Source organism: Nannospalax galili, unplaced genomic scaffold (assembly GCF_000622305.1).
Source record: "Nannospalax galili isolate Female #2095 unplaced genomic scaffold, S.galili_v1.0 scaffold341, whole genome shotgun sequence".
Classification (NCBI taxonomy): Eukaryota; Metazoa; Chordata; class Mammalia; order Rodentia; family Spalacidae; genus Nannospalax; species Nannospalax galili.
This window is the reverse complement of record NW_008346082.1, coordinates 2,431,518-2,457,950: the sequence shown is the minus strand read 5'-3', so window position 1 is coordinate 2,457,950 and position 26,433 is coordinate 2,431,518. Positions and strand designations below refer to the sequence as shown.

At 44.8% G+C, this 26,433-nt stretch overlaps 1 protein-coding gene across 1 annotated transcript in view; it reads right to left on the bottom strand.

The window, feature by feature from the left end:
• B4galt1 (beta-1,4-galactosyltransferase 1) overlaps positions 1-26,433 on the bottom strand; it is a 55,116-nt gene that overhangs the window by 3,906 nt on the left and 24,777 nt on the right. The window contains exons 2-4 of the mRNA XM_008842479.3: positions 18,137-18,372; positions 3,534-3,721; positions 1,751-1,873 (exon numbers count right to left, since the gene is read on the bottom strand). Coding sequence (XP_008840701.1) covers positions 1,751-1,873; positions 3,534-3,721; positions 18,137-18,372 — 547 coding nt within the window. The remainder of the gene's footprint in view (positions 1-1,750; positions 1,874-3,533; positions 3,722-18,136; positions 18,373-26,433) is intronic.

Sequence of the window (26,433 nt, the reverse complement as noted above, 5' to 3'; positions counted from 1 at the left end):
TTTTATTTTATGTATATGAGTATATTGCCTGCATGTATGTCATGCAATGCCTGTGGCAGTCAGAAGAAGGTATCAGATCCCCTGGAACTAGAGGTATGGATGGTTGTTAGCCACCATGTGGGTGCTGGGAACCGAACCCAGGTACTAAAAGAGCAGCCAATGTTCTTAACCACTGAGCCATCTCTCCAGCCCCTGGATGAGTTATGTTTCTGGCCTCGCTGTCCCTGAGGGCTTGTCCTGGTGTCTGACATACAGTAAGCAGCTGCATAAAAGCCTTGTCTCTGAGAAGCTGCTCCAGGCACCACTCATCCTTCTAGTCCCTCCATCTCGGCATGTGAGTCCTCAATGCTTCTTCCCTCCCCAATCTTTCTGATTACTCAGGTCTTGCGAACCTTTCTGACTATTCAGGTCCCTCCCCAACCTTTCTGACTATTCAGGTCAGCAGTCCAGAGTGTTTTCCCAGGTACAATTCTGTAGGAGCAGGTGTGTCTCTGTCTGAACCCTATGTACAGGCTTGAAGTGTCTTCCTGCTGGGAGGGCCTTGAACAGTGATCTGTAACACAGTAAACGCTCAAGATGTGCATGCTTAATATCCAGTCTGCATACTTGAAAACTGAAGTTTCTTCCAAAGCCTGTATTAAAGATTGGGGCTACAGTTCTTATAGAACAGTAAGAATGGCATGGGTGTTGCCCTGACAGACACCTTTTGTTAACTGATCTAATTCAGGACAGTTACATTTAGGTATGTTTTGGCGTCAAACTAAGTGATGAGTTCAGATTGGCTCCCAGATGGTTTTTACCACCTGCAGGCAGGAGACACATTTACTAGTTTAAAAAGTGCCTGGGGTTATGGATAGGACAAGACTGGTCACAGCATGATGAGTGTGGATCAGGTGGGTCCACGTAGGCTCATTAATTACTGTCTTTTTTTTTTTTAAAAAAAGATTTTCTTTTTAATAATGCATGTATGTGTGTCTGTGTGCACATGTGGGTACTGGTGCTGCAGAGTCCAGAAGAGGGCACTGGATCCTCTGAAGCTAGAGTTACAGACAGTTGTGAGCTGCTAAATTGGGGTGCTGGGAACCAAAGTTGGGTCCTTTGTAAAAGTAATATACATATACTCGAAACCAGTGAACCATCTCTCCAGGTCCCTACTCTGGCTTTTATTTGGGGTTAAAATATTCCAAAATAAAATTATGGCATAAAGATTCCATGATAAAAGTTAGGATTCTGCCCAAGGAAACCTGCTTTATATTGAGATGCAGAACTTTTTTTTTTAAAGGCAGAGTTTCAAATCTAGGGACTCTCTTGTCCCATCTTCTCATCTTGCATAGGCACATGCACTACAACATCTGGCTGTATGTGGGTCCTGGGCATCCAAAGTCATGTCCTCATGGTTCCAAGAGCAAGTGTTTCACCCACTGAGCAATATCCTTGGCCAAGATGCTGAATTTTTTAAAGGACATAGGTTTACTCTTTCAATGTACAAAATGTCACGGAGGAAGTCAAGGTAAACTTGCCCCTTCACTTGGCTCTCATTTTTCACTTCCCAAGGCTATTCTAAAATCACAGAAGCTCATTTTCCTAAAGACCCTGCTGAGTACCTACAGGACCACAAGAGCATCAGGCACATGAGCTAGGTGGAGGCTGCTCCCTCCTGAGGGTCAGTCCTTCCAGAATAACCAAGTGCTGACTCAAAATCTGGAAATGAATCCTGACAAGGGAGAAAGAGAGAAACCATGATCATTACCTGTTAAAAATGTCATCATCTTCTCCTCCCCAGCCCCAATAATTATTAGGAAATCCATTGATGGCAAGAAACTGTTGTTTACTGAGAGCAGAGACACCTCCAAAATACTGAACATAAGGCAGGCTGGTGAGAAAACATGTAGAGGACCCACAATTAGTAAGTTTTGACATACCCCAAGTAACAACTTGGAATACACAAACATTTTTGAAATTACTCCTTAGTCACTAGGATTTTGTTTGCTTGTTTGGTTGCTTATTTAGGTTTGTTGTTGTTGTTTTTGGTTTTTTTGAGACAGGATCTCCTGTAGCCCCAGGTGACCTGGCCTGGAAATTGCTATGAAGATCAAGCTAGCCTCAATCTCACAGAGATCCACCTGCCTCTGCCTCCTAAGTGCTCGGACTAAGTTGTACACCACCACACCTGATCATTACTGTGATTTTTTTTGGTGAGGGAATTTGTGAGGGTTTAAAAAAATATTTTTTATGTATTATTTTTATTTTATGTGTATGAGTATATTGCCTGCATATATGTAAATGTACCTGTGTTGTGTAATGCCTGCAGAAGTCAGAAGAGGGCATAGGATTCCCTGAACTGGAGTTACAGATGGTTGTTAGCCACTATGTGGGTGTGGGAACTGAACCCAGGTCCTCTGCAAGAGCAGCCAGTGCTCTTAATCACTGAGCCATCTCTCCAGCCACAGTTTTTTTTAAATAAGGATTTTCTTTGTTTAATTTGCTTTTTTGTTTCTTTAAAGAGCCAGTTCATTTACTCACTATCCTTCCAAATCTACCCTTGAACCACCAAAACAGTTCTCTTGGTTTTTGATGCCTAATTTGCTTTTCTATCAGGGCTCAGATTATCTTAGAGACATATACATACATACACACATATATACATATATATATGTATATAAAATGCAGAATGTTCTTCTATGAATACAGTGTTGTTCCTTCAGTTATTTTGAAAAGCAGTCAGTGATTTGAGTGGGTACAAATCCAGGTCTTCCACTATGGCTTAGAAATCTACTTTCTGTGCACCTTGTTCCTGCAAAGAAGTCCTCATCCAGAAGGCCCTGTATTGGAGATTAAAGTCCCTGGCCCTACTCAGTCATTCCCTGCCTCTTGCTCCAGCCTATCTACCAAGTGATCTCTCCTTTTTCCAAAGGCCCATGGCTTGGACACTAACCTTAACAATGGAGGATGGATTATGAAACAAAACACATTAATTTACTTATTAAACTTAAGATTAAACAACAGATTACAAGCTATGTTCCATACATTCCAATATGGTTTGGATCACATTGCTGCCCCTGGGGCAGGAGGAACTGACCTCCTTTTCATTAACACTCCAGAGAAAAAGTTTGGGCTCCACGTTTAAGCAGAAGCCTGCACTCTTGGAAACAGAATCAATCATGTTCCTCTTAAAGAGCCAAGGGAACACCTGTAGAGGTATCCCACCTCAAGAATTCAGTTGTGTGTTGGCAGTGCACATTTCTTTCCAAACTACGTGGGGCAGAGGAGAGCAGGAAGTGAGGAAATCTCGCCACTGTCTGGAGCCCAGCGATGAAAGGCATTCCAAACAGTAAAGACTGTTCCTGTCAGGATGCACTCTTCTTTCCTTCTCCAGCAGTAACTGACTGCAGATTTTAAAAAAGAAGCCATTTCTCAGAGGTGGCATTCTCCTGTAGAGTCTATAGGCATTGCTGGGTGGAGGAATTACATTTCCTAGTCCATACATGAAAAAGCAACACATTTACTGCTGACTCTAGCTAAGAATGTCTTACCTAAACCCAAATTTGTCCATCGCAACAGAAATGTGCCGAGGCTGTGAGAAACACCTGTAGGCATTATGGTCGTTCATCGGAATGAGGTCCACATCACTAAACACAAAGCAGTTGTAGTCATAGTCCTTCAAGGCCTCTTGAAAGCCAATATTAAGGAGTTTAGCACGATTGAACATGGTTTCTCCAGCCTGATGTAGAAATAAAAAAGTGGTATTAGATTCCACAAGGCCTTTGAGCAGAACACTCATAGAGAGGGTGACTTGTCTACTACACATGGTCATTAGTCAACTGTTGGGCCTCATTTTTCTATCCTTCGCAAATCAATCCTGAATGTCAATAATTTGAGTTGTCGATGCCACTTAATATGAATCTGTCCAGCAGAAGAGCTTGCATGTGTTTGAAAAACTATGAATAAAACTGTTCACTGTGACGCGTTCACCACAGCAGCAAACTGCAGTTATATAAGCATCACTGGGGAACTGGTTAAACAAGTCACATACAACTACACCATGGAATTGTTAAAAAAAAAAAAACAGTAAGGGCCAGGCATGGTGCTGCATACCTCACCTGTAATCCCAGCACCTAGAAGGCCCAAGTATGTAGATTATGGGTCTAAGGCCAGTCAGTGCTACATAGAAAATTCCAAGGCAGCGTGGGACACAGAGCTAGACTCTGTCTTATTCCAGAAATGAGACACAGGAAATGGTGACAGTTGGGTGTCTTTTCACTTCTATTCTCCATTGCAGTTTGAGTGCCACATTGTAGGACATCTACATATCTATCAGGCCCTAAACCAGATGTTAGAATGTGGTGAACCCAACTCAATCCCTGCCCTCGGAGTGCTCAGTAGGAAGCAATCAGATACACAGGACAGATCAGAGAAGGAGCACCTGCTTCAGGGTGCTGGCTGCTGGGGCTAAAGTGCCAAGTCTGCTGCTGTAAAGACCCTTCACATTTCAATGACTTGTTTATTTTCAGTGTCCTCCACTAAATTAAAAGCATAATAAAGGCTTATACTTTTGTTTTTCATTCACCTAGTGCCCCATTGTCATAAAATAACAGCTTAATAGTTGCTGGTTAGATGGATGGATAGATGTATTGATGGAGGGAGGGAGGGAGGGTGGGAAGGAGGGAGGGATGAATTTCAATGTGCAATGGCAGATAGCAGCACTTTCTGGGAAGCTCCAACCAAAGCAGTTCCTTGGGGGTCACTATGCTCTAACCAACTCCTGTGACCCAGGGTTAGCAGAGATGGTCCAACACAGCCCCTGCTGCCCTTCACATGTAGCAGTTTACCAAGCCCTTCTTGAACATGTGCTGTCATCCTGACCACATAGCACTTTTATGAAACAGAAGGTTCCACACTTTTGAAGTCCTTACAGATTGCTCTTTTCCTCACATCTCCCCATATTGGGGCCCTTACTTTGAATATCACTGTTCCAACTGTTCTACAAGGGCCTATAATCCATACCTAATCTCAGAAGTGGGAGGTGCAAAGTCCTCTGCATGTGCCTGGAAAAGAACTTGGAAACTGGCACTCCACACAATGCCCATCAGCCTTAGGTGGATGATGCAAAAACAAACTATTTAGAGAATGGCGGGTACCAGGAAGTCAGAAAACATAGACAAAGAACAATAAATGAATTAAGGAACTATGTGGCACACAAGAGCTCCTTTCTTCAGCCCCTAACGAAACTTTCTAACTATGCACGGTGAAAGAAGGCTGTGCCCAAAGGCACACTGTGTTCTTTGACTGCTCCACCAGTTAAAAGCTGATCTAGAATTCTGGGTTCAATCAATTCTATGTAAGTCATGGGGAAACATGTTCAAAGAGCAGAATAGGAAAACTGAGAAGTTATTGGAACTACTGTTACTGTAATACATACTGCTAATATCCACTGGGGGGTACTGCATACGAGGCACAGAGGTAGAGCTTCTGTGCTTGTGGTGTATCACTCGACTATCTTGATGATCTTTTAACAGCCCTTACTCCAACCCAAATGACACTCTGGAACACAAAACCCCACTGATCATTTTTATAGTAAGTGAGAGGGGTACATTCCCAAAGCCTTTAACCCCTCTATAGTACATCCCAAGAGTACCTGCCAAGCTCACAACTATACCCTTTCTCTTGGCATGCTCCCAAGACCTGGGGCAGTGGCTCTTGGTGACTGGCTATCTCTATGCAACAAGACCTGTTGACCATGACTGTCTGATCTAAGTGGTCACCTGAGATTGAGCAGTGTTCACTTTCTAGGAGCTGGAAATTTGGAACTTGAACATGTGCTGTCATCTTGACCACACAGCACTGTTATGAAGCAGAAGGCTCCACACTTTGGAAGTCCTTGCAGATTGCTCTTTTTCTCATATCTCCCCAAGGCCCATGGACAATGGCAGCCTAGAGGAGAAACCCAAGCACTCCTGCTTTAGTCCTTTTCCCTAAGGGTGGCTGAACAGCTTCTTCAACTCAAAAAGGTACCCCAATATCTGAATCACACTTAGAACTGGTCAGTTTTTCCAAATAACCTGAACTACATTCTTCCCATGCCTCCTTTCCAGACTGGCCTCACCTCTATGAACCAAGAATGTAAGTATATGGTACAGGTTAGCAGATATACCATGGACCCCTAGGAACCCAAGTTGGACAGATGAGCAAAGTGTGTTTTCCTCCTTTGAGATTCCAGGAAAGTAAATAATTTTCTAGGCTTTTCTGGGTGAAACGCTTGGGCACTCACCTATTCACCTTTCTCTAAGAGATACTGAACCTTCCCAGGGATGGAAAGAACTACACCTACCACTCCTCACCCCCACTTCACTCCCACCCCTCTTTGCCCAGGGCACCTGCTACTTCAATCAAGCAGCTAGTGCCAAGCCAGGCGAAATACACAAGTGTGACAAGACACACATTTTCATTTCAGCTGCTTCACTTACTACCTACGTGATTTTGGATACATTATACCTCTGGCCTCAGTTTCCTACTTTGTTACACAGGGATGATACCAGGTTGGTTATATTGAATAAAATAGTTCATGAAAAGATCTTAGCACCACACGTGGTAACAATCAGCTATCACAAGTACAGGAATAGGTTTTCTTGTCTACCTTGAACCAGCAGACCATTAAGATACTTCTCAGTCCTAGGACTGCTTTCTAACACTGGAGAGTCTACCAACTTTAGTGTTTGCTTATGTCCTTCCCAACCAGCTTCGATTCCTCCCTCAAACCCTGCTTCTTTGACAGAGGGAATTCTTTTTTTAAAAAAAAAAAATATTTTATCTATTATTTGTATTTTATGTATATGAGTGTGTCGCCTGCATGTACGTAGGTGCACCTGTGTCATGCAATGCCTGCGGAAGTCAAAAGAGGGTGTTGGATCCCCTGGAAAGAGAGTTATGGGTGTAGTTAGCCACCATATGAGTGCTGGGAATTGAACCCAGGTCCTCTGCAAGAACAGCCAGAGCTTTTAACCTCTGAGCCATCTCTCCAGCCCTCAAAAGAGGGAGTTCTTAAAAAGAATTAGGTTTAACTGAATTAGTTCACATGATTAGATTCCAGCAGCAGCAAAACATCAGAGACCTTTAGTGACCTAGGGAAAGTATGGGAATGCACAGTGGTTAAGTTTGGTGAGGAGAAGCTATCACACAGAAGCAAATGTCCCTTTAAAAGATGAAGCCTGGCATGGTGGTACCATTCTAGCATTCAGGAGACAGGCAGATTTCTGTGAGATGAAGGCCAGCCGGGTTTACATAGCAAGTTCCAGGACAGCTGGGGCTACAGGAAGACCCCCATCTCAAAAAAAAAAACAAAAAAAAAACAAAAAACAGCCTTCTCATTTTGTTTCACTGAACACTGAGACAGGGTCTTACTATGTACCTTTGACTTGTATGTATCTTACTATGTAACACAAGATGGCCTCAAACTCCTAGAAATCTTCCTATCTCAGTCTTCTGAGTGCTGGGATTCTGAGCATGAGCCACCATGCTAAGCACAAAGAGTTTTTAAAGGTGGGCTTCTTTTCAGTTTCATGTTGGACAACAAGTCTTAACAATTATCCTTTCCTTCTAGGGCAACTGGCTGCTATTAGAGAGAGAAAACAAGAAGAAGAAAGACCCAAAGTAGCTAAAGTCCCTAAATGACTGTGCAGAGGCTGCTGTGGGCAGATGGGACCAGACAAAATCTGAGGGTTGTGAGGATGATGTTAGAAAAGTGTTAGTCCATGCAAAGAAAGGCAATGCATAGAGGGAGTATTTGCAAAGGCTATGAAAAAAGAGAACAGTCCAGAAAGTACAAAAAATTCAGAATGGGTTAAGCCATATGACATCTGAAAGTAGAGGTGGGCCAAATCATAGGCGGAGGAGGGCAAGACCTTGCTGAGATACTTAAAAGCTTTAACTTTATTTAGGCCATGGGAGCCTTAAACTGTGTTTTGCATGTCAAGGAGGGATTTGTGTCTCAATCTAAGAAAAGGCAAGGAGACAGTTCAGTTAGGTAGCTGTTGTATGATTCATAGAAGCCATGGAAGCCCAGGTAGTAATTAATGGTGGGTAAGTTTTGAATTCCTCCCCTTAGGCCCAAGGCAGAGGCTCTACTTCCTCCTCCATGCCCACTGGACCCTGAAGCACATAGTCTCATAAGCAGCCTTTGGGAAGTGGGGTGAGAGCAGTCAGGGCAGGTATCAAAGTCTAGTCTAAGCTCCAGGAAAATCCTGAGGGCAGTTAAGGAGGGTAAGAGTGGTCTCCCCCTGGCTGCAACAAGGATCTAAGGACCAAATGCAGAAAGCCATGGTCCATTTTGTGTAGGTCCCAACAGCCTCTAGAAGATTTGTTCTGTCCAGTCATTCTGTCTTCCTGGAATGCAAGCCTACAAGTGTCACCAGCAGATATATCCCCAGACCAGGATGGCTTGGGGACAGACCACATATGGCCTCTCTTCCAACAAAAGACACAGCAACAACAAGGTTGGTCCGAAGACTCTGTGAACCAGAATTTCTGTGATGGGAGAGAGAATTTGCTGTGGCCCATTACAAAGACGCCCCTACTTAGATGGTTATCCCCAGGATCACAACACCACGGATCCAGATACAGGTCTTGTGCTGGATAGCTTTAGTGTCAACTTGACACACATGGGTTGAGGGAGCCTCAATTGAGGAATTTCCTTCATTGGACTGGCCTGTGGCCATGTCCATGGGACACCTTCTTGATTGTTGAGTGATGTGGGAGGGCCCAGCCCACTGTGGGTGGTGCCACCCCTGGGCAGGTGAGCCTGTGTTGGATAAGAGAGCAAGCTGAGCAGGGGCCAGGGGAGCAAGTCAGTAAGCAGCATTCCTCCATGGCCTGTGCTCCAGCTCCTGCCTCCAGGTTCCTGCCCTGAGTTCCTACCTTGGGCTCCCGGATGAACTGTGACCTGGGAGATGTAAGCTAAATAAACCCTTTCCTCCCCAAGTTGGTAGTGGTCAGAGTATTTTGTCGCAGCAACGAAGAGACAAACTATGACAAGTCTGTAGCCAATGGCAACATTTGCTGAGCAGCCCCTGCATATCTTTCTGTGCCCCCTCAGATATCAGGAAGAAAGAACTTGGCCCTAAGTGGGCTGTGAGAAGGCCTGGATAGATCAGGGCTGAGGAAGCTCTGGCTGGGCATTCCTTCAGGCCTAAGTGTGGTGCATGAGATAGGAGACAAGTTAGAGGTAATGTCCAGAGAGGCACTGGGAAGAGTCTGGTATTACACAAACGCTGGATTTGTGGAGGGCTAATATCCATTCTCTTTTGAGTTCCCAGCAGTTGGGGTCTGGCTTTTAACTATAATAAGATGGCAGCCCTGGACTTAGACACTGACCTAACAGAACTTGAATCTGAGACTTGAGTTTTTCACTCAGTGAGTTAAAAACATAGGCCCTTCAGGATGAGGGCCCATACAGAGGAGGTAGCTCTCTGTCGGCCAAGGAGTCACTCACAGGGCAAGTAAATGTGCTTCCCAGGAACACAGGTTGGAGGAACAGCTACAGAAATTTTGGGTGAGGTATGCAGAGGGGGACTTTAAGCTCTAGTTTAAAAAACGGCACTTCCAGGATATGTTTAGATACAAGCTAGAAATAAAGATTTTTCAAAAAGCGATTTGCCTATTTATGTCAAGAATTATAAAAATGAAACTTTTATTTTTGGTCTTTTTGAGACAGGGTCTCCCTGTAGCCCCAGCTTGCCTGGAACTTGCTATGTAGACCAGGCTGGCCTTGAACTCACAGAGATCTACCTGCCTCTGTCTCCCAAGTGCTGGGACTAAAGATGTGTACCACCACGCCCGGCTCATGAAACGTTTCTTAACTCAAAATCCAATATTTGAAAAATCTACTCTGGGGAAATGATCCTGAATGCAGAAGTCAACCCAGAATCAACTTCAGACTCAACAACTGTCACTGCTGTATTATTTAGTCTTCTACCAGAGGAAGACTAACTATAGTAGAACTCAATGATTAACTGCTGTGAAGGCATGGAAAGTAATGAATATGAAGATTACGGAACAGCATGGGAAGATGCTAATGATACGAAACTTAAGCAAAAAAGCAGGATACAAACATTCATTTACGGGCTGGAGAGATGGCTCAGCTGCTGTTCTTGCAGAAGACCTGGGTCCGAATCCCAGCACCCACATGGCAGCTAACAACTGTCCAGAACTCTAGTTCCAGGGGATCCGACAGCTTCTTCTGACCTCCATGGGCACTGCACAACACGGGTGCACTTACCTACATGTAGGCAATACATGCATACACATAAAATAAAAATAATAAATATTTTAAGAAAACATTCATTTACATACAGTTCCACTAGGGTTTAATCTAAGATGGCAGTCATTCTGGCTTCCTGTGATCTTGGTGTTTTCCCAGCAAGCCCACAACAGCCCTGTGCTTGCCGGAGAGACCCTACAGCTGGAGGACAGCACTCGTGGGGTTTCATAGCTTCCCCTGGCCAGCAGGGCCTGGCACTGTGTTAGGTATAAGGACATTACCAGGTGGTAGTGGCAGCAGCGACGGCAGCGGCAGCAGCAGTGGTTAAGGTGGCAGCAGTAGGTAAGTCGGCTTTTCTCTTTCTTAGAGGAGGCGGAGAGGACAGAAGAGAGGTAGGTGAAGAGTAAGAGGCGGGCCACAGATAGGAGCTCCTCCTTCAGCTTGCTCTACTACAAACAGGATTAACAAATAAAGGCAAAGGCCCCCGCTGGAAGGGAAAAAAAAAGAAGAGAAAAGAGAGAAGGAGAGAAGAATATATGCAAAGGAGAGAGGTAAAGAGGCAAACATCAAGGCTGCAATAGGGAAAGGGGCCCATTCCGACCACCCTTGTTCTAGGCAAAGCCCAAACAAGCTGCCATTCCCTTTCATGGAACCAAGGGTGTGCAGAGAAAATGGCGTTTCCCGAACAGTGTCTGGGAGGCAATTCACCAGCAACTGAGTACTAATAAGTGCTTTGACACACTCCCCGGGAGAACAGGCAGTCATGGTCAGAGAGGGAGAGGGAGAGAACAGGGCAGCACTCAGACAGGGTTGACACATACTCCCAACCCTCCCACGCCACTCCCAAGCCATCAAATTTTAAGAGGTCCAAGTGCCCCAAAGAAGGAGAAGTGAACAGATGACCCCTCCCCTTCCAGAGGCCCCATTCCCCCATACAGCCACTGGCAACTCAAAGAGAAAATGGAAGGCAGAGGTGAGAGATGGCACACAGGGACAGATGATCAAGACAGAAGTCAAACCTTGTGTCCTTGTGGGACACAAGGCCAGAAAGCCACTCACACTAATGAGGTAGTTTTATGGGTCTACCGCGTCCCAGCTGATCCCACCTTCTGGAGGAACTCCACTGCCTGGACCACAGCCCACGAGAGGTGTGCTAGCAGCAGTTCTTACCCACTGAGGGCTAGCGCTAACTACTCACTTTGTAGATCAGGCCTTGATTTCAGAGATCCACCTGCCTCTGCTTCCTGAGTACAAGAATTAAAGGTGAGTGCCATGCCCAGCAGAATTATCATCTTTTTAGTTGATAAATGCCCTAAAACAGAGCACAGATGCAAAGGAGAGAGGAGGTCTAGCGAGGAGGCTCAGCTGTTAAGAGTGTGTACTCTCAGGACTGGAGAGATGGCTCAACAGTTAAGAATACCGGTTGTTCTTGCAGAAGACCCAGGTTCGAATTCCAGCACCCACACAGCAGCTAACAACTATCCATAACTCCAGTTCCAGGGGATCTGATGGCCTCTTCTGACCTCCTCAGGCATTGCACGACATGGATTACCTACATGCAGGCAATACACACATACACATAAAATTTTAAAAAAAGTGTGCTCTCTTACAGAGGACCTACATCAAGTGGCTCACAACAGCCTATTAACTTCAGTTCCAGAGGATCCAATGCCCTCTTCTGGCCTCCATGGATATCTATACTCAAATGCACACATCCCCACAAACACACATAATTTTTTAAAAAAATCTTTGAAACAAAAACTTTAAAAAAAGGGGGGTGGTTGTCAAAGCCTGACACAGAGCCATCCTAGTGCAGGCTGGGCTTTCCCTCTGCCTCCCCACAGACTGTTTGGCCAGGGTTGGCCTGGAAGCATAACAAGTCAGAAAGGCTCCTCCACGGCTCTTTGGCTGTTACTCAAAAGCTGATGCCCCTCAAGTAATCACAGGATGCCAAGTGTCTGTGGGCCATTCTGGGAATAAACATGGCTAGTGGGACATTTCCTAGGCCTTGTGACTTCTGTTCAGTCTCTACTCTGCTAGTGGCCATCATGTGCTTACCTTTGTAGCCTTCTCTCTGCAGAGACAGTGAGAAGCACTCACTGGAGGGCTATGGAGGCCAAAATTCAAAGCACCACAAATGAGACTTTACTTTTGTATTTGTTCTTGCTATATATAGCCAAAGCTACCCTTGAACTCACTATATAGTCCTACACAAGTCTCAAACTTGCAATCCTCCTACTTCAGGCTCTTTTCTTAAAAATTTTATTTTACGTGTACGAGTTTTTCCCTCATGTATGCAGATACACCACATGCATGCAATGCCCACAGAGACCAGGAGAGGGCATTGGAACCCCTGGAACTGGAGTTAATGGATGGTTGTTAACCACCTTGTAGGTGCTGGGAACTGAATCAGGGTCCTCTACACAAGTAGCCAGTGCTCTTAACTGCTGAACCATCCATCCAGCCCTGCTTCAGCCTCTTGAGTGTTGTGATTACAGGTATGAATCACCTAACACACCTGGCTCAAAAATGAGATTTATAACCATGAACAAACACAGGGCTCAAGTAAGTTCTCTGTCTGAGCCGGGCATGGTGGCATATGCCTTTAATCTCAGCACTTGGGAGGCAAAGGCAGGCAACTGATTTTAGTGAAAATGAAGTCAGCCTGGTCCATCCAGGCTAGGTGGGGCTACAGGGAGACCCTGTCTCAAAAAAGTTAAATAAACAAATAAATAAACAAACAAACAAATAAACGAACAAACAAAAATAATGTAAGTTGTCTGCATTTTTCCTAAAATGGACAGTTATTCTGGGGGCTATGTTAGAGGTAGCCGATGACCTGGTTAGCATTTTACAGTAACTTTGCCCTGGAGAAGGACTGTGCAAGTTTCACAAAGGGGTCACAATCTGCCCGAAACAGGAAAGGAGACTTTGCTTCCAATAGGCATGGATCCAGACTGAGAACCTGGAGCAAGGGGTCATGCCTGTGGGTGTAAGGAGATGGGCAGGAGTTACAGAAAGATACTCTATGTTTTAAATCCCACCAAATCTGTACTGGACTATGGACTGTGGAAGAGATGCATGGTCAGGGATGTGGGAATGAGTTTGGCTGGGGGGGGGTTCCACAGGGGCCAAAATGAAGCACAAACAGATAATTGTCCCTTAGACACAGTAGGCTGGAAAAATGAGGAGTTACCTCTACTCCGGGCTGGAGCTCCAAAGAGCTAATGAGGTAGAGGGAGGAAACTTAAAAGATGTCCAGAAAGAGCCACTAGCAGAAACCCTCGGGCAGAGAGGGCATTATAAGCCAGGACACAAGGCAGAAAGGACAGGCATCTGGGTGAGGATGACAAGCAGCACAGCTGTGGCACACTGTGCAAAGGGGGAAGGAATGGCTCAAAAGATGCCAGAACCAGACCCCCATAGTAAGTTAGGGGTTTCTGACCATTTAGATCCTTGACTATGGTAGTAGGGATGTGTTAAAGGGTTTAAAGAGAGGGAATGGGGGCTGGAGAGATGGCTCAGTGGTTAAGAACACTGGTTGTTCTTGCAGAAGACCTGGGTTCGAGTCCCAGCACCCGGGACAGCTAACGACTGTCCGTAACGCCAGTCCCAGGGGATCTGACAGCCTCTTCTGACTTCCGCAGCATTGCACAACATGGATACACTGACCTACATGCAGGCAATACACGCATACACATAAAATAAAAAATAATAAATAAATAAAATTGTTAAAGAGAGGGAATGACAGAAAGATCTTGAACAGCTGGAGTGAGGAAACCAAAAGTGTCAGACGCTATACAAATCAAACTGGAGAAACCACTCCTGGTTGCTGACTCTGAGGCAAAGGACTGCCTTGTTTATGACAAGTGATGGACAGCTGAGCCTGCATTCCTCACCCATTCTGTAATTTTTATAATGGATATTCCCAAATGCATCTTGCATTTTTTTTTCCCATTTAAAGCTGGTGTTAACAGGTGGCAGTGCCTTCTTGTCTCCTGGCTTTATGGTTTTCTTTTGTAACTAAAGTTTGAGGAATAGTGTGCATTTGCTGCTTGCTATATGACACCTTGACATATGCACACCAAGGTCCTAGTGCTGGACTTACAGGGAAATATATTTCTCAGGGAAAGACCCATGGCCTCAAGTAGGATGTGCTGGGACTCTGGTAGGCAGAGAGACAGAGACCCCATGGTCAAAAACCACATTTGTTCTCCACAACTGGGATGCTCTCCCACCTATCTCTCTAAAACACTTACTTATTTTGAGATTTAAATTGTTACAGTGGCTACACTAAGCAAGGTTAACAACTTCTTACAGACAGCAGTATGAACCATATAGACTCATGAACGTTCACTTCTGTGGTGGGGTCCTAAGACATAGCCCTCCTCTGAAGAAGCTTATAAGGCATGACATAGTCCCCAGAGTCCTTGGAGAGCCTGTCACCCGACTCATACCATTACTGATTATTTTCTGATACCATTTCTCCAACAAATGGGAAGAAAGATCCTGATACCAGTTACTAAGTTGGAGTGAAGCAAGAGATAGGGAGAGCAATAAAGAATGTATCGCTAAAGTAGCAGGCAGAGACAACGGGCAGGAGGAATGGAGGAAAGATGTAAATCATGGCAATAACAGTTAATATTTACTAAGGGTTTATCACACGCCAGGTGCTTCACAGCCCAGTGAGGTAGACACTAACTTTCTCTCCTTTCTTGGAGGAAACTCAGTTGTCAAGAACTTATGTGGCCTGCCCATGGTCACTGACTGGGAAATGACAGAGCTAGAACTAACCAGGTAGTTTGAACATGAGTTTCAGGCTCAGGCTTTGAGAAATACCTCAGGGAGAGGCTAAAAGGCCTCAAGCAGAGCCACTCTGACACAGTAGGAGGTCAGTAAACTTGGAGTCCGGGTTAGAGTTTAGTTGCAGCCCACTGTTAGGTGCGTGAACAGTGTTTATTTCTACTGGAATGCCTCGCTCTGAGCCTTGGTTTCCCTACCTGTGACACGGAACAACAATTTTCACCCTCTGGCCTCTAGGGTCTGGGCAAGTCCTAGGAGACACAGGGGGAGCTAAGGAGGTAAAGATGGGGACATGGCTGTCCATGGGGCCATTGTGCAGCACTTCTATAAGGCAGACAGAAGTTCCATACTAAAAAACCTGTCTGGGGACCTCTCTCCACATCTCAAAGGTCACTCTAATGTCAAGCATTTTTTTTCTCTCTAATCTCAAATTGGGGGAAGGAGGCAATGAAGAATCAAAGTGACACATGATATCTGGCTCCGAGAAGTTAAGGCTCAAGGGAGGCTATATGCTATATGGATTATTTGCTCAACAAAAAATGAATCAAAATGCTACAAAAATGTCTTTTTTCCTCTCTTAGACTATGACAAGCCGGGCGTGGTGGTGCACGCCCTTAATCCTAGCACTTGGGAGGCAGAGGCAGGTGGATCTGAGTTCAAAGCCAGCCTGGTCTACATAGTGAGTTCCAGGACAGCTGGGGCTACAGAGAGACCCTGTCTCAAAAAGACAAAAAAAAAAAAAAAAAAAACTCTTGAGACTATGACCACCAAACAGGGAACACAGGAAGCTCCTATTTGGTAGACGGTACACTCTACAAGGGTGACTCTCTTCAAGGTGCAGGTTCTGGTTACCACTTTATTGTGTAAATTAGACCATATAGTTTACTACAAAGGTAGGGCAGACTTCAAGTTGCTTCTTGACTTATCTAGATTCTAATTGTATTTTCCTTAAAGGGTAATAGGGTAGTCATGGAAAGATCAAGTGGGGAAGGGGGATGGGAGGGGTAGGAAGAACAAGATTCTGCTAAAGTAGAAATATAACCCTTGAAAGGGAAGACAAAGATGAAGAAAAAAAAAAAACCCTCAAAAAACAACATGAATGTGGGCATGATACATGATTACTGACAAGACTAAAAAAAGAATGTGTTTATGTTTGAAGAACTTAAAAATAATTTTAGGTTTTTTGTTTGTTTTTGAGACAAGGTCTTACCATGCATGTAGTTCAGAATGGCCTCAAACTGCCTCCATCCTCCTGCCTCAAGTGGCTGTGATTTTATATATATAGGTGTGTACCACCACACCTGGCAAAAAAAATATTTTGTGCTTTTCTTCAATGCTGGGGATCAAACTCAGGGCCCCATACATTCTTAGTAAGCACTCTACCACTGAGCTACATGCCCAACTTCTAAAAAAAATTCATTTTCTGATGATAAGTTGCAAATGGGAGAAAAGAGAAGAGGGAGAGAATGGGGAGTTCCTAGAATCCTAGGGAAAGTAAGGAGGAAGCAGAGGGAGGTGTTCATTTAGGCTTTCCTCAAAATATGATTCACACAACATCACTGAACATGATTCTTGGAAAATAGTTCTCTGTCTAGACAAGTTCAGAAAGAACTTCCGGAGGTCATATTGTGCCAATGCACTGAAAGTTCTTCCTTCATTGTACCTGGAAGCCCTGGACTGGATGTCTCAGGTCTCTGCTCTCTCTCCTCTAAGCTTTTAAAGCACTGCACAGCCACCATCCAGTCACATGCTGTGCCGATTTTAATTGTTAACGAACTGTATAAGAAAGACCTACCTACCAGAAGTGGGTTAAACACTTCTTTAGGGCATCCCTGCAGTAACTGAGGCAGCACTGTGCCGCAGCAGCCCACAGCTAGATGGGCAAACTGCTGTCCCCTGCTTCCCTTGTGACCAAGGAAAGCCACACAAAACCCCTCAACTTGGATGGAAGCAAAAAACTGTCAACAATCTCATTACTCAGAGTTTATCTTGGAATGAAATGGGTAGGCTATCTCTTCAAACAAATTTCAGTGAAATGTGGTATACAGGTAAGGCAGACTTATCACTGTACCTAGGAGATTCTGTAGAATGACATGCGTTTAAATATTTGGGATAAATTAGAAATATCAAAGTTATATTCTTGGAAAGGAAATGATGCTCGTTAAGCATACTAGAATGAACATAGTTATTTTGCTTAAAAACAAGGGCTTTTAGATCAATCTGATTCTCCAGGTTGTAGTGAAGGCTGGTAAATCTTCAGCATTAGTTTCCTAAGCAGGACAAAAGCCTGGCATACACAGATCTGATGTGCAGTGGGAAACAGCCTAGTCCATGGGACTCTAAATGGCTCCTGAATAGAACTTTCCCAGACATTTTACCCAGGGCTGGCTACATATGTGTAAGGCCTCAACTTGGTATATGGTCAACTGCAAATGTCCCAGAAGAAAGACACTGTCCGGCTGGATCAAATTTGAAGTTGCTGGGGCTGGAGAGATTACTCAGTGGTTAAGTGCACACATTGCTCTTAACAGAGGACCTAAGTTCAGTTCCCACTACCCAAAGTCAGGTACTGTAAGCCTTATTAACTCCAGCTCCTAGGACATCCAACACCCTCCATGGGCACAGCACACATAATTTTAAATAATAAAAATAAATATTTTAAAAAATTGAAGTTGCCCAAACATTTGACACAAAATGGTTGTTTCTTGGGGATTTTTGGTCTTTTTTTTTTTTGAGTACTAAGAAAAATATACAGCTATGCAAAGACAGTAAATAATCAGCACTTTATTTTGGGATAATTGGGCTTGTCTTCTTTTCTTTCATTTTTGCTGGAAGTCTACTTTCCAAAGCCAAAAACATACTCCTGAAACTGCCCTTGGCTAACAGAGCTACTATCAACAAGCAAGCATACCATTTAGCACTTATCTCATCTACGCTATTTAAATAAGAACGGCAGCAATGGCAGTGTTGGCACCTCACTGCACAATGCCAGGTGTCTATGACATCACTCCCCCACATTCACTGAGCATGCATCTGTGTACATACACTCTCACTTTCTCACCCTGTCTTCCCAAAGCGCACCTGGTTGATAACATAGATGCCATAGTCCAACTGCTGGCGCTGCAGGACTGGATGCAAGTAATACAGCCAATACTTGAGGTGCTCCTGCCGGTTTCGGAACGGGATAATGATGGCCACCTTGTGAGGGGAGATGCAGTCCTTGGGGATGTAACGGCCGCCCATCTTTATCTCTGGGTTCCGCTTTGCCAAAAGTTCCAGATCCACAGGAATACTAAAATCAATCATCATGGGGCCAACTGGAGAAGTAGAAGGAAAAAGAAGTTAGCTAGCCACAGGGTACACCACTCCACGGACTGCATCAGATGATCAGGCCACAGCTACAGAGGAGATATCTCCTCCCGGGGAGGAGGGAGATAGGTGGCTTCAGAAAGGATATTCGTGCTCAGCACTAGGTACTATGTATAGCACTAAGGTGACCGACCAATCACCTCCAGAAACCCCTTGTCTTGGGAATCCTCCAGTGCTGGGCAAACCCGGATGGTTGGTTATCTAGAATACTCTGCCCAAGACCTGCTCCTTCAGACTGTACTGTAAAAATGGAACGAATTCCTGTTCAGACCATTTGATCGCTGCAGTAAAGATCAGTGAGCATGGATAAGACACGTTTTCAGAAATCCTGAGCTTAAGATCTACCTGACACCTGCCAGCTATATGCTTTTGGATAAAGGATTGACATGGCTCTCTCTAAACCTATCTTAACAAGAGAAAGGGATATGGGGTAGGGGATCATTATGGGGGAAGCCACTTCAAAACTGAAAGCAGTAGGGAGTGGAAGGGACTCAATGGAGAAGGGTGGAAGTAACCTGAGAACCCAGAAGAAAATGGGGGGGGGGGTTGGAAAGATCATCAAAAAAAAGTTATAGTAACAGTAGGTGGTAAACACTTGGATGAAGAAGGAAGAATCAGAGAGCTGGGTGTGGTGGCACACACCTTTAATCCCAGCACTTGGGAGGCAGAGGCAGGTAGATCTCTGTGAGATCAATGCCAGCCTGGTCTACACACAGTGAGTTCCAGACCAGGTCAGCTGGGGCTACAGGGAGACCCTGTCTCAAAAAAAAAGAGTCAGGATGGCTCCACAGTTTCTATACTGGAAGAACAGGGATCCAGGTCAGAGAAATGAGTCCATAAGAGAAAATGGTCCAGGCACACACAGGGAATCAGGTAGAGAGCCAAGGCATAGGCCCAAGCTTGCAGTACTTGCTGTACTTGAGACTTCCTCAAAACGGGTTCCAGAAGCATGAAATCTGGCAAGATGCTCAGTGGAAAAACTGTCCTGGTCAAGTCAGGATGGGAGCCATGTACCCAAGGGCTCTAAGAAACTCTGAAACACCATTTCCCAAACTTGCTTCATCACTAAACTAATTTTGTCATTTGGGGAACTGTTACTATACTGTAACCAGCTTCACCTGTGAAGCAAACTAGCCACTAGAAGAAAGGAAGGAACCCACAGACCAGGTGGGAATGCAAACCACAAGCTCAGATCAAAGTCACCTGAAATATACCAGTGAGACCCACCCACTCCTGCCCTGGCTGTGCAGGCCCCAATCTACCCGCCCTGTTTATGAAAATGTAGCTCGAATGCCCAGGGAGCACTTGCCTCACTGAAATCTCCCTCTGAGCAAAGGAGGCCATGAATCTGCTCTTCCTGCCTGCCAGCAGGTATGCAACAACAGCCACTACCTCCTCTCCCTTTCCCAGGATCCTTCTCAACCTTCCTTCCCATCACAGGACCTGTTCCCATTAATTCATTTTCTTTTAAGACATCTTCCTGCTAAAAGCCTCTGGATGGCTCCCTGGCTGTATGGCCTGGTACAAGGAAAGACCAAACCCCTTAGCTAGGCAACAAGGCCTTCCAGGCAGTTGTCTTCTCCCTCTCTGTGCCTGTTTCCTTAGCCAGAAATGACTTTCCTCATTTTGAACCAGCTAACTTTTGCAATGACTGGCCTCAACAGAGCTTCATCCTTTGACACTCTTGAGACCACAGAGCTCAGGCAGCAGACTCATTGAGGCAAGGAAAGGAATTCTCAAAACTCAAAACAGCTGTGCCTCCTTCTAGTTCATGCTCTCCCTTCTGGAGGCCAGGGGTCTTACAGAAGACTGCTGCTGACCTAGCTCCAACTTCCCAAGATGCCTTCAGGTGAGTTGGCACTATGCTCTGGAACTAAGTTGGTAGCCATAAAAATCTATTGAGGAGGCTGGAGAGGTGGCTTAGTGGTTAAGAGCACTGACTGTTCTTACAGAGGACCTAGGTTTAATTCCCAGCACCCACATGATAGCTAACAACTATCTGCAACTCCAGTTCCAGGGGATCCAATGCCCTCTTCTGACCTCCACAGGCATTGCAAGTCACAGGTGCACTTATATACATGTAGGCAATACAGTCATACACATAAAATAACATTTTTTTTTAAAAAAAAGAATCTACTGAGGTTACTGACACAAATACATAATCTAAGGCTCCTGCCCACAAAGTCTCCAACTTGGCAGACCTTGGAAGGGACCTAAGTGGATAATTAACAAGGAGCTCAGGTAACTGATTTTCTGAATATGCCTGTGTGTGTTGTATGTACATTTTTCAATGGGTGTGTGTACATGTGGATGCCAGAGGTCAATGTTGGGTATCTTCCTTGATTGTTCCCCACCTTGTGTTTTGAGACAGGGTCTCTCAAGGAACCAGGAGCTCATACCTCCAGGGACTGCCTATCTCCTTCCCCACTCTCTACCCCCAGTGCTGAGTTACAGATGTTACAGAGTTACAACTGCCATGCCTGGGTGCTGGGGACCCAAACTTATATATTCATGCTTATACGATGGGCACTTTACTGACTGAGCCAACTCCACAGTCCCCAGGTGATTCTTACTGGACAAGCTGGGCAACAGAGAGATGGATGGCTCATCTTCACAGCCTTGAAGCTTTTGAGTAATGAAGGTCCTTAGGGATTCCCATTCTCCCCCACAAGGTCCACCAAACCTAGAGGCTCAACTGCCCAACCCTAGGCAAAGACATCTGGAAGATCTCAAGGTACAGTGATCTGGAAGATCTCAAAGTACAGTGAACTCATGACACAGGAGCATTTACATACATGTAAGCAAAACACTCATAAGCATAAAATAAACCAAAAAAAATTTTAGAAAGATCTGACAGGCCCAGAGTACTCGTTAAACTAGGAAGGAGAACAGGACCCAAACTAAAGTCTTCTAAAGACCCTTGCCTTCACCTTCTCTGTCTCCAAGAGGCACAAAGGACCATGCAGACAGGAAGACATGAATGCCATGGATGAAGTAGAGAGAAGCTCTGATTACCAAACACCACATCCACTCATGTCCCCTCCTACCCAATCATCCGTGCTTTCCCAGCCTCTTTCCTTGATGACAGTCTGCTTCCAACTTTTCTCACTCCTCTGGGCATTCTCCCTTTCTTGCTTTCACTCTGGTCTCTGGTTTAAGTAATGATCAGTCCCCAAACTGCCTCCATCCCTTGCCTTTCTCCTGGCCGAACAGCCAAGAGAATGTGGCTAGGCAGGTGCCATGGACACCTTAAACTCAACCTACCCCAAAAAACTCTTTCAAGCCACTCATTAGCACCTACAGCCCAACTTGCTAACTTGCTTCTCCTCCACGGTTCCCTCAGCAATGGACATTGCTGTCCACTCTGTGGAAACTGATACCTGGGTAGTCTAGCATCCTTCCATTCTCTTCTCCTATCCCAAGTTCAATACTCTCTGCCTCTCTCCTCTTTGTCTATCTCTCTCTCTCTCTCTCTCTCTCTCTCTCTCTCACACACACACACACACACACACACATACACACACACACACACGGTATCAAGAGCATGCTGACTGAGTCCATGGGAATTGACCAAGTAAGCAACCAAAGTCTTCATTCTGAAATGTTTATTCAATTCAAAACTCTCCCCGTGGCATGCCAAGACTACTTTCCATTTGTCAGTCACCCAAAGTACCAGTTTGTACACCAGTCCAAGAAGAGTAAGTTGAGGGAACTAGGGAGGGAGGCCAGATGGGAATGTTTCTGCCTTGGGGATGGAGAGATGGCTCAGTGAGTAAGAGCACTGGCTGTTCTTTCAGAGGAGTTGGGTTCAGTTCCTAGCACCTACATGGAGGCTAACAACAGACCACAGCTCCAGTTCCAGGGGATCTGATGCCCTCGTCTGACCTCTGTGGGCACTGCACATGGGTGCACTTACATACATGCAAACAATATACTCATACACATAAAAAAATTAAAAATAATAAACAAAATATTTTTTAAAAAAGAATGTTCCTACTACCCAGGAGCTCCCTACTGGGTTATAGCAAGATCTATATGGAAACTGCCCTGGTTCCCAGCTAGCTGAGGAACTTGCTCTTCTAAAGGCTCTGATTAGAACTTTATTGTTGACGGACCTCTTCTCACTCCCCTGCTCCCCTCTGTACCACTCTCACAACCCTCACCATGCCTTCAACATATTGAGAGTACCTCACCCCTAACTCATCCTCCTTACCCTACATGGCAATTCCTTCCCCACTCCCTCTGACACCTCCACAACTCTGGGACTCCTACAGCTCACACCTCTAAAAGGGAAGAGCACACTGCAGTATCAGATCCAGAGGTGAAAGTTTTCTTAGGTCCAGTGTCGCCCAGTTAGCTATATACCTTCTGCCACACTGTAGGGGCTAGCCTCCACTGCACACCTAGTTCCAGCTCACTGAGAAAATCCAGAGTTGAGACTCCAGGCCAATAAGAATGCACACCCTTCAGAGTCATGCACATACCCCCCAACCCCCGCAGGTCTCAGAGATACTGCCCGAGGCCACCAGAAGAGGAATAAGAGGAAGCAGGGGCTTGAGGGCTTCATGCTACTCCTCAGGCTGGGCCATTGCACCCTTGCTGTGTGGCGCATGGCTTGTGCTACCACAGGCCCTCAACCCTGCTGGGCAGGCTTGTGCTTTCTTGGCTCTAGAAGCTGGGAAGCAGGGTTACGTAAGCAGATAAGCACATGTGAGCTGTCCTCAGCTCCCCTGGCTCAAGCCCCAGCACGTGGGCCTCTCAGCTGGAAGTCTAGGTCATGGCCTTGTGTGTAAGTGTAAGTCACTCAAAAACTTCAATGTGTGAGCTCAACTCAGACAAATTCCACTATTCCCTTGCTGGGCATAGCAAACCCCAATACACACATGCCCCTGTATCAAAAACCGTGCTAATCTAAGCCAACCCTAGTGTCAGCTCAAGCCTTGTTTTCACGTTGGCTGGGCCACTAGTTCAATCCTCTAGCCTCAACAAAACAGGATGGAACATCTAGTTCACTGCTTTCCAACTGGCAGGCCAGTGAGTGGTTTAGGATATAATCCTTAGCCTCAAGCTGGGTTGCAACAATGTTTCACCAGACTAAGAAATACTCAAACCATGAAGCTAACAACCAATGTTAAAGGAACGTTCTTCCAAGATTCAGTGCTTCTAACTCTGTTCAAGTGTCCTTTTACTTATGAAAATGATTATGCTGAAAATGATATTGATTTTTAAATTAATTTTTTTTATTTTTATGTGTATGTGTGTATTGCCTGCATGTAGGTGTAGGTGCGCCCCTGGAACTGGAGTTACAGTTATTAGCTGACATGTGAGTGCTGGGATTCGAACCTGGGTCTTCTGCAAAAACAACTAGTGTTCTTAACCGCTGAGCCATCTCTCCAGCCCCTGATTTTTAAAATTTTAATTAAAAAAAAAAAATCTTTCTTTAATAGCCATGGGTCATGTTCCCTAACTTTCTTCTGACAATTTCCTGAGCAAAAAATGCCATCATTTGGGGAACACTGGGGAACATCTAGAAGTAGACAGAGCCCAGAATGCTGTTGTTCTAGGAGCTGAGGTTCTGGTATGTCTCTCTGGGCCAAGTCTAAGATCAAACAATATACTGCATGGTCCCTCTTCAAACTCTTTCCCCTATTACAGAGCTCTTCCACAGACTTATGTGGGTGGGCCTTTCCTCTCTGTACCCTTGTGATTCTAAAGAGCAGGTATACAATGCAAACTAGCCAGGTACTACCTCCAAATGGATAGGCTTGGGAAGGACACATTGTTGGCATAAGCCTGTAAACCCACCACTTGACAGTATAGGCAGGATGATAAGAAGTTGAAGATCAACCTGTGCTACATGACACCCTGTCTCAAAAAACAAACAAACAAACCAGAAAAGACTCCGATGGATTAGAGAATGAAGAAAACTGTGGCACAGAGGGCTCATCCCAAACCCCTTCAGTCCTCTGGGAAGATGAGCTCTGTAGGTGTGTGCAATGACTGATATCACCAAATCTAATAGTGCCTTGAACATCACCTCCATAGGAAACCTTTTCAGAAGACTCAAGGTTGGTTCTTACTCTTCAACCACTAAATATTCACAGCACCATATTCACTTAAACATACACCTTTAGTATTTACCATGTGCCAGGTAGTAGTACCTGGCACATAAGGGGTGGGAGCTGGGTAACGAAGTAGTCTTTGCCTTCAGTGGGTCAATGGGAGGCACAACTGGACAGGACTGAGAAAGCAGATAGTAGTGGTGAATGTGACACTGGTGAACTGGTACCAAAGAAGGGAATCAACTTCAGGGCCAGGGAAGAGAATCAAGGAAAGCTTTGCAGAGAAGTAACTACCTCAACTTAGCCTCAAGTCCTCTAGGGGAGGATCCATCACACAGATTTGTATCCACTTACCAGTAAAGTTCCCTTCTGTCACAGACACATAGTATACAAAACAAAAACAAACAAACAAAAAACCCCAAACAAACAGGAGCCAGAAGTAGTGGCTCATACCTGCAATCCCAGCACATAAAGAGAGAGAGGAAGATAAGGAATCCAAGGCCAGCCTCAACCATATAGCAAGTTCGAAGCTAGCCTGGGCTACATGAGACACTTAAAAAAATCTTTCCCAACTGGACCTGTACACTATTTTTCCTGCTTCTCTGCTACTGATATAAGCAACAAAGAAAAGTTCAGTAAACTCCAAGAAAGCTTGATAGAAGAACCTAGGATGAAGAGCATCAGAATTTACTCAATTCCCATGCTAACCAGTTCTCACTGAGGTTTGAAATCTAACTTAGGGCCAGCAAGATGGCTCAGAGAGTAAAGGTGCTTGCCGCCAAGCCAATCCCCAGGACCCACAGGGTAGAAGGAGAGAACCAACTTTGATAAGTTGTTCTCTGACTGCCATATACATGCCACAGCACTCCATCCCCCATACACACACAAAATAACTTAAAATGTAAATGAAAAAATTTTAACTAAAAAAACCAATAAACTCTGACTCATAAAAGTTTCAAAGGCACTAAAAATGACTTACTTTTTAAATCATATGCTCATAGCATTTTATTGTACCTTTGGGCATGTCTTTAAAGTTGAACTAAAAATAATTTAAACTATAACCCAAGGTGACCCCTCTCTTCAGTTCCATCCCCCAAAAGGAAGTACCTTCTAATATAAAGGTTTCAAATCAGGGGGCTGGCAAGATAGCTCAATGGGTAAAGGTAGGTAGTTGCTGCCTAGGGATGCAAACCCACTGACTGAGTTCAATCTCCAGAACCTATATGGGGGAGGAAGAAAACCAACTTCTACAAATTGTCCTCTGACTTCTACAAGTGTGCCATGGTACACACATATGTGTACACACACACACACACACACACACACACACACACACACACACACACACACACACACACAATAAGTAAATGGGAAAAAGGTTTTTTTTTAAAAAAAAAAAAAGATTCAAATGCCAGGCGTGGTAGCAAGTGCCTTTAATCCTGGCCCTCAGGAGGCAGAGGCAGGTGGATCTCTGGGAGATCAAGGCCACCTTGGTTTACATTGTAACTTCCAGGTGGGCTGTGACTAGGGAGACCCTATCAAAACACAACCAACAGAAAAAAAAAAAAACTTAAAAAGATTCAAATCATATACCTTTTGTTTTGTTTTGAGACACTTTGCACGTAGTCCAAGCTAGGCTCATCAAACTCACAAAGTGGCTGAAGTTGACCTTGAACTCCTGATCCTCTTGCCTCCACCTCTCAAGTGCTAGAATCACATGTATACACTACTATGCCTGGCTTAACATCATAGAACTTGATTACCAAAATTCAAGAACTATCTTTTTCTACTGCTGACATGACATATTGGGCATACATGCAGAACACAAGTTCCACATCCCCTGTTCTTTCTGCCAACTCACCACCCAAGCCACTGTTAGACCCCAGGCAAAGAACCGCTTTTTAAAAAGGGAAACAGAACATATCTGCAGTGTTGGAACCCTATACT